Here is an 8,582-nt window from a genome sequence, read left to right as displayed (position 1 = left end):
CTGTCAATTTGGTATGATCTGGTCGCAGTTTATATAAGGTTTATGACATACCTTTGTAGTGATGCTGAGGAGCTTCATCACTGCTGAGTGCTGACTCGCAGGCCTTTGTCGATGACGAAGTTTTCTTACTTTTTTTCCAACTCACCTCGTGTGCTGCTACCGCAGGCAACTGAATGCTCCTTGGGCCACTGCTTTTAGCTCAATTACATTCCTTAAGTCAATGAAGAATAAATATTCCATCCACTTTTAAATATACGATGTGACATCCATAAGTAATTTAAAAATAAACTAGTTATAGTTTAAATGAATGACTTTGGGGTAAATTACTAAATTCTGAAAACTTTATGCACATCACACTTGACGACCGCAAGAATAAAGATAATAAAGAATAAACAGCTAGTATTAGTTGTTAGGGGGGTAAATTTGTATATGGAGATAAAAAGAATGATAAATTGTATTAGGGAAAATTGAACTAAATGTAATACTTTATGGAGTTAATTGAATAAAAAATAGTTTAGGGGTTATTCAAACTTCAGCGACAATTGGTAGTAGTAATTTAGGCTATTTCCTAATTTTTATGAGGCATCCGCACACCACGAGAGCTAGCCCAGCCCAGGCAAAGGATTCGTCGTCCTCGCTACGTCGTGATGGGCCAAACGCCCACAGACCACATGGACCGGGCCGTACCCATTTTTCGGCCCACTTGAGGGAGACCCACACCGGCACACCGCCTTCCGGTTTCTAGCCGTTGCGACCCCGATCGAAGCTTCCAAATTCCAAACCCGCCGGCCGGGCTCCCCCCCGCTCCAACGTCTCTCCTCCTACCCCGCCGCCGTCGCCTCCATTACCCCTCGCCGCCTTTGAATTCCACCCCCCCCCTCCCCCACTCCCGAGGCTCGAATCAGAGATCCGCCCCCCTTCTCTCACCGTCCTCACCACCGCAACACGGAGAGGTTGAGGGAGATGCAACACGACATGGCGGAGGTGGACGGGGACGCCCCGATCCCGGCGTTCGCGGTGTCCAAGGGCGGCGTCGTGCTCAAGCACATCTTCCTCAACGCGCCCCCTTCGTCGCCGGATCGCGGCGGGGCGGTGGGTGGCGGGGAGGAGCAGGAGGAGGAGGAGGACCCGCCGGTGACGGTGGGGCGGCACCCCGACTGCCACGTGCTCGTCGACCACCCCAGCGTCAGCCGCTTCCACCTCCAGCTCCGGGCCCGCCGCCGCCAGCGCCGAATCACCGTCACCGACCTCCGCTCCGGTGAGGCACCCGCCGCTCTGTCCTCTGCATATGCAATTAGCGTCCGTGTGAACCGATTTGTGTTCGCTTAACTGTAGCATATGCGATTTGGGGAAATTTACTAGGGTTTTGACTTTTGATTCCACATTTCGATTCGGTAATCTCGGGATGCGATTAGCGCTTATACCTTGTTAATTGCGGAATTTGTGCTGAGATTTCATGTCCCCCCATCGGAATTTCCTGCAGAAATCTAGCGTCCTAATATTCCAGGAAGTTAACAGTTAACACGCCGTTTCCCCATCGTTGCGGGGTCTGATTCGGTGCAGTGCACGGGACATGGGTGTCCGGGCGGCGGATCCCACCCCACACGCCGGTGGATCTGGTCAACGGTGACACGCTGCGGCTCGGGGCCTCGAAGAGGGAGTACAGGCTGCTCTGGCTGTCGCTGCGCGAGGCGCTTGAGATGGAGGATGCGCCGTACATGCCGCCACTGCCTGAGGACAAAGAGGAGCCACATGCTTATCAGGTACCTACTAGCAAATTCTCCTTTATGCTCCTGGAAATACTTCGTGTTATTTTAGCAATAGCTGTTCAGTCATTGTGGTCTAAGTGTTTGATGAAATGCACAGGAGGCCAGCAGCCAGTTGGTGGCTCCTGAGCAGAGGGAGTCAGCAGACATGGAGGCCCATCAGGTCTGTTCCCAGCAAGTCATTAGTAATGAATCCGGAATGTTTTTGGTGGAATGCTTATAGCTACCTGCAGAGCTGCATTAGGCTTACTAATTTTGTAGGCTACCACTGGAAGCCGCAAGGTGTTAACTGATGCCTTTTTTGGGTAGTAATATAATATTCTGTATCAGCTTTTTTGCATCCTAAGTATGTGGTAGAAATTCATATAAAGCTAGAGATGTTGAGTTGATTGGGATAGCTGCCATCATTTGACAAAGCTTTACATCCGCTATGGTAGAGAAAATGTGATATGTTTGTTTAATGTGTATAAAGATGCATCTGTATGCTCTGGTTGCTATTAGCATTGGTTTAAACTTGTATGTCATTTCTCTGTCCCTTAGGTGGATCTACTTTTTGTTATTTTATTGTCTTTTAACTATTTACTTTGAATTCTATTGCTCCATTTTGTTTTCCTTATTTGAGTGACTGTTGGGAGTTTCAACTATTAGTCCAGTTTCTGGTACGAATGCTAACTGTCTGGTCTAATATACAGGAGACAAGTTCAAGAAAAAAGATACAGGAGACAAGTCAACAAATTATATTAGAAGATATTGATTTTCCAGCCAAAGTGATCCCCTCAGCACCACCATTACCTGACTTTGCTCATTCCTTTTCTGTGGAAAAATCCCATGAGAACATTGAGGGAGTGACAGAGGATATGTTAGTCGACAAGAATCCAATTTCAGAATCTTTTGGCTCTTTGATCATACAGGAAATGCCAGCTGCATTGACAAATGCTGGAAGACCAGCCCTGTCAGACAAGCGGGATACATCAAACCAAGTGTCCAAGAGATCCAAGTTAAAGTCAGTCAAATCACTTCGTATTGACACTGGCAGGAGCAAGGATAGAAGCAGTGCACTGAACTACAGCTCTCAGAAAGGAGACCAAAATGAGATTCTTGTATGTTCTCAGAGCTGTGGGGTGGAGTGCGCTGCCTGCATAGCTTTGTTTGGTATTTCTGAATTTGAAAGAGCTGAAGAAAAGGAAGAGATGATTGCAGAAGATAAGGGCCATATGCATCCCCCAGCCAGCATTACCATGGAGGGAGATAAGAAAGAGCCAAACACTGAGAATTATGGCCCACAAGATTCAGTTGATTCAAAGTTACAGAAGAGGATAGGCTTGTTTGATTCTGCTCTCCCTTTGTTTGGTATTTCTGAATTTGAAATAGCTGAAGAAAAGGAAGAGATGATTGCAGAAGATAAGGGCCATATGCATCCCCCAGCCAGCATTACCATGGAGGGAAATAAGAAAGAGCCAAACACTGAGAATTATGGCACTCAAGATTCAATTGGTTCAAAGTTACAGAAGAGGATAGGCTTGTTTGATTCTGCTTTCCCTTTGCATTTCAAAGATGATGCCTTCACAGACAAAGAAATTCCACAGTGGAGTTCTGCTACTGTTAATACAGAATCTGATCCTGTTTCAGAAAATCTTGCAACACCAGAACTGAAGCATGATGACTTTGTCCATCTTAACTTGGAGGAAAGTTTCTCAAATAAGGAGAACATGGCCCCAAATAAGATTGTTGAGGGTCCTGAGAACTATCAGCTTGACAGCACAGTTTGTGGGAATTTATTTGACAATTTGGATACTGAAGAAATCGAAGGAAATGAAGAGATCTGTCCACTGGACAAGGAGAATATCACCCCCAATCTATCAGGTAGCATAATTATGGAGAGGAGCCATATAGGTCTGAAGCCTATCATTTCCCAAGAGTTGATGGATTCCATTTCCCCTCTGAATTTAGCTCACGACAACTTTTCGGAAAATGAAAAGTCCATTCTGAACACTGGAAATCAGATGAAATCAAATGAACCTATCTCTGAGAATCTTAGTCCGCTAACTCCAGCTGATAAAAAATTGCAGAAGAGCCAGATAGAGTGTATGCCCATTTCACATCTGGAATTCAAAGATGACATCCTTCTGGATAGGGAAAACTCAGTGCTGGCACCTGGAAAGTATGATGCCATCTCCCCTGAGAGGCAGGAAAATCTGTCCTCAGACAAAGAGAACGTGACTCCTGCTTCTAAGGTAAAGCCCACTGTTAGGAGAGTTCTTGGTTCAAGGATGGATAATTCAGTGTCAGCAAAGAAGACTTCAAATAAGGAGAAATGCATTGTGTTGTCAGCAAAGTCCGAAAGAATCCACACAATAGATTATGATGTTTTCTATTCAGATAAGGAGAATTTGACCCCTGTGTCTTCAGGAGGCATGAAAGCAAGGAAGTGTCTTCCCAAGAATCTCATAGTTGATGCAGATCAAGACCAGGAAGCATTCTGCTCTGACAAGGAGAACATGACACCACAATCTTCTGCAGCTCGGAAAACAAGGGATATGTCTGAAAACCGTGCACGAGTAGAAAGTGCAATCACAAAGAAAAGGGTTGCTGATAGGCTCCCCTTCCAGACCCTTCTTTCGAATTCTCCTTTGGGGCCGGCTAGCTCGCTTGATTGTAACTGTGTTGTTCCTAGGACAGCTGACATCGCTGCTGGTGACTTGGCGATCAAGTTGGAAGATAAACTTAACAATCTTGCAGTAAGTTGTTGTAAATATTATAATAGTATTTTCATTTTAATATCTTTTCCTTCTACTAAGGCATCTGACATGAGCAAATCTTTATGCTGAACAGCTTCATAAGCAAGAATCAGGTAGGGCTGGACAATGGATGAAATCCTGGACCATGGTGGCTAACACCGACAGCCTTCTTGATGATGAATCTAGGAAGTCTATTATGCTGTTAAAAGGCATAAAAGGAACTCACCTGTTCGTACCAAGGATTGGTAAGTTAGGAGCAAATATAATATGTTTGAACTGTCATTCTATTATGTTGTCATTCACCAAATGTTTGAAAACATCATTATTAGTCCTAAAATGTTGTTATTAGCTTGTTTTAATGTTCCCTATGATGAGAATATACTCAAATTGTTGTTTGTGTCTGAATGCATGATTCTTGTGTATACTGTTATGTTGTGCACTTCTGTGCTATATAACCTTGAACAGTACCTGCATTCAGACATGATTATTGCCTATACTGTTATGTTGTGCACTTCTGTGTTATATAGCCCTAAATAGTACCTGCGTTGACTCAATACAATCCGTCGCAACATTCATCATGTGCTACAATGGTGTCAACTGAAGGCTTGCGTTCAGCTTTTAACTGGTGCTTCATGCCTCTAGACTTTTGAATGCTAGTTTTTTGTTCCATTGCAATAATTGATTCGATCCATTTTGCAATGTGGTCTGTTTCCCCCATTTGAGTCTGCTCAACCTGCATCTTGTCTGCAATGTGTTCCCCTATTTACTTGTGCACCTGTAGTTGCTGAATTAGTTGAGTCTGAACAGCTTTTATTCTGCCCACAGTGATCAGGGAGCTAGATTCCATGAAGCAGCGGGAGGGCCTGTTCAGACGGTCCACAAAGGCGACCTCCGTACTCCAATGGATTGAGGAGTGCATGGTGACCGAGAGCTGGTGGATCCACGTCCAGAGCTCATCTGAAATGCTCCCAGTCGCGCCAACCCCGCCTGCCACCCCTTCAGCGCAGCGCATCGACGAAGAAATCAAGGTTGGTTCAGCTGGCTCCTTCAACCCAATGGCAGCCTTGTTCTCCCCGAGAGGCTTTGAGCTCGCGGACATCGTCTCCCCAAAACCTGAGGACCGCGTCCTCGACTGCGCGCTACTGTTGAACAAGCTCAGGAGCGACCACAACGTCGTGGTCCTGACCAACAGCGTGGCGCTCAAGATCAAAGCCATGGCAGAGGTACCACCATGAGTCAGTCATTCATTCAGTCGTGCCAAAGGTTCAAAATGCGTGTGCAAGTAACCATTTTTGCCGACGCTTTCGAACTGGTGGTATTTCTCCTGTATCTGAACTTGGTTTGCTGCAGGGCATGGTTTGCGAGGGGGCGAGGGAGTTCCGCGAGTCCCTGATGAACCCTTGCTCGAGCCGGTTCATGTGGGCGGCGAGCGCGCCGCGGGGGCCGGCCTGGTCGCGCCTGGACGCGGCGGCGCTGGCGGAGGACTACTACAACAGCCACCACCACCAGCACGGCGCTCGGAAGCAGCAGCAGCAGCAGAGGAAGCCCGCCGAGGCCGCCGCCAAGGGCCTGAAGCTGATCCTGCGTCACAACTCGCTGTACGCGCAGGCGACGACGGACGCGGCCAGGATGACACCGCTGCCGCTGGTCTCCTTGGCCTCGGTGTGAGTGTGAGACTGTGAGTGCTGTCGATCAGTTCCATGGTTCTCGATGGAAGACGATGAGGTTTACAGAGTCGTGCATACGAAGCTTTTGTTTACCTTGCTATACCGTGGAGAGTCGCGGGGGTGGTGGTGAAATTGCTTTTGCCTGTTGGGTGGTGACGTGAACGTTTCGCTGGTATGATTTCCATGCCCGTGCGGGGGGTAAAAAAAAAACTGTGGGCCGTGAGAGCCGTGTAAAGCTTTTGAAACAGGGCACGCACACTTGCCATCGTGGCGAGTTGGTTTTGATTCCGACCGTCCGACCACCCCGTGCGGTTGGTGACGCGCCGGCGCACGTGGAGGTGTCTGCTGGGCGGCTGGTTGGTGAGGACTGAGGGGGGAGAGGGAGAAGACGGGCGGGATCACGGGAGTAGAATAATGAGCAGGCAGGATATGGGTTTGGCGGGGAGCAGAATCTTACTGCTGGAGCCTGGAGGGAGGAATGTTTGCGCGCATATAAAAAAAAAATAGCGTGTACCCTGGAGCGCTTTTTCCAGATCCACATGATGAGCGCGGCGAGATCGACAGGAACGTGTGCGTGTGCCAGAGAATTAGTATTAAATAAAAAAGAAAATGGGAGAGAAGAAGCCGGCAAGCCGCTGGATGGCGATGGATGGATGGCACGACGAGCTGTGGTGGTGGATGAGCAGGAAGCTCCCCAGGGCACTTGCCTAGACTTCTAGACTAGTGAGTCTGTGAGCGGCCTTGACCACCGACCAAAGCAGCGGCCGTGTTGAACGGGTCAGCTGCCGAATGAGCAGCCTGCTCACCCGCAGGGCCAACAGAATGCGCTCCTGTTGGATCCATCCGTCCATGCGCGGCGTCTCTGTCGTGCTCGCCTCTCCCTTCGCCCACGGATGTCCGCGGTAGCACCGTTCTGTTACTGCTGCATCCAGGTAAGTAATGCTTTGGTGCTAACACTGACAGGCATAGCTGTCTAGTAGTGCTCTGGTGTATAGTGTACACGGCTTTGACTCTTGACTCTGCGATAGGGACCTGGCTGCAAATATCTTAAGGCCGGTCAACGGACGACTTGACCTGCTGGATCGCAGCTGTCTGACCGAGCCGTCACGCGCAATCCATTGCTGAGATGAGATAAGACGACGTGGTCAACCCAACGTATCGGCCCCGGCAGACAGCGCCGAAGCTTCTCAAGCCCTTCCCGTTCACTGCTAGAGCTAAAAACTACGCTTTCTTGGATTCACAGCCGCTCAAGCCAGTTACTACGCATAGCAACCTTTTGTCATGTTCATTTCCAAAGGGGAAAACAATGCAGTGGAATCGCTACCCTTGGAAGGAAGGTTTGGTAGCTGCTGACGGTGTGCCTCCGTCACGGAGATCGAGGTTGACAGGGCGATGTCTGGAGCCTCATCATCCACTTCCATCGTCAGTTCTCTCTTCTTTCCCCTCACACAACCCCTACCTATCTCGATCCACCACGGCGCACGGCCCATTTGTGGGTGCCATGAATGATGATAGTGTGGGACACCCAATCTTTTCATGCTGGCTTTTTTATACTCCTTGAACAATTCAAGTCAAGCTGCCTTGTCTCCGGTGGATCCCAATCCCATCGAGAGTTTCAGCACTCAGCAAGGACTGCTTTGCTTGCTCTCTCACCGCCGTGACATGTAAAGCTGCCAACTTGCAAAGAGTTTCCAGAAGAGGCTATAGAAGAAGAAGAAAGGTTTGCACCCACTCTACCAAGATGTGCCCATGTGGTAACTCGCCCATTTCATATGATCAACATCAATCGTGACGAAATTACCAACTACTATATATACTACTTTAATAACAAGGAAAAAGAAACTGAAGTGTGCTGATGGCGTTGGTTCGATTGATGAACCCGATCAGGATGTGTCAGGGGGTGTTCGGATCCTGGAGCTAAAGTTTAGTCCGTGTCACATCGGATATTCGGATGCTAATTAGAAGGACTAAATATAAGCTAATTATAAAACTAATTGCAGAAACCCTAGGCTAAATCGCGAGATGAATCTATTAAGTCTAATTAATCTATCATTAGTGAATGTTTACTGTAGCACCATATTGTCAAATTATGGACTAATTAGGCTTAATAGATTCATCTCCCGATTTAGCTTAGGGGTTGCGAAATTGATTTTTTAATTAGCCTATGTTTAATACTCCTAATTAATGTCCAAACATTCGATGTGGTAGGGACTAAGTTTAGCCCGGGATCCAAACACTCTATAGTTTCTGCACCGCTTCAGGTTTGTACATGTCCACGTCACCAAAATCTAAGCTCGAGGGATTGAACGGTAGGTACTGGCCGGCGTTGTCCATGTCCATGTCCACGTCACCAAAAAAAAAAAGAGGTGGAATTTTAGGAGGTCTGATAGATGGCGTCATCTGCTTATCCA

At 47.7% G+C, this 8,582-nt stretch overlaps 1 protein-coding gene across 2 annotated transcripts; it reads left to right on the top strand.

Moving 5' to 3' along the window:
- The first annotated feature begins 803 nt into the window (after positions 1 to 803).
- On the top strand, positions 804 to 6,454 carry LOC101771179 (FHA domain-containing protein PS1). 2 transcript variants are annotated; one of them, XM_012848364.2, is made up of 8 exons: positions 804 to 1,258; positions 1,564 to 1,763; positions 1,867 to 1,929; positions 2,459 to 2,956; positions 3,155 to 4,504; positions 4,599 to 4,749; positions 5,330 to 5,727; positions 5,855 to 6,454. In XM_012848364.2, exons 1-8 carry the CDS (start codon positions 964 to 966, stop codon positions 6,170 to 6,172), a joined length of 3,273 nt encoding a protein of 1,090 aa, XP_012703818.1. In that variant the 5' UTR covers positions 804 to 963; the 3' UTR covers positions 6,173 to 6,454. The 2 variants fall into 2 exon arrangements, with proteins under 2 accessions (XP_012703818.1, XP_004978825.2); XM_004978768.3 differs by having other exon boundaries at positions 2,459 to 4,504; positions 5,855 to 6,418.
- Positions 6,455 to 8,582: the final 2,128 nt, after the last annotated feature.

This window comes from Setaria italica, chromosome VIII, assembly GCF_000263155.2.
Source record: "Setaria italica strain Yugu1 chromosome VIII, Setaria_italica_v2.0, whole genome shotgun sequence".
In the NCBI taxonomy this organism is placed as follows: domain Eukaryota; kingdom Viridiplantae; phylum Streptophyta; class Magnoliopsida; order Poales; family Poaceae; genus Setaria; species Setaria italica.
Note: the sequence above shows the minus strand (reverse complement) of the source record. Positions and strands in the feature narration are given on the sequence as shown.

Excerpts from the sequence above, each read along its gene's own strand:
- LOC101771179 (XM_004978768.3), top strand. The coding sequence starts at position 964 with ATGCAACACGACATGGCGGAGGTGGACGGGGACGCCCCGATCCCGGCG. Across the intron at positions 1,259-1,563 it reads CGTCACCGACCTCCGCTCCG|TGCACGGGACATGGGTGTCC; the intron begins GTGAGGCACCCG and ends GATTCGGTGCAG. Across the intron at positions 1,764-1,866 it reads AGGAGCCACATGCTTATCAG|GAGGCCAGCAGCCAGTTGGT; the intron begins GTACCTACTAGC and ends TGAAATGCACAG.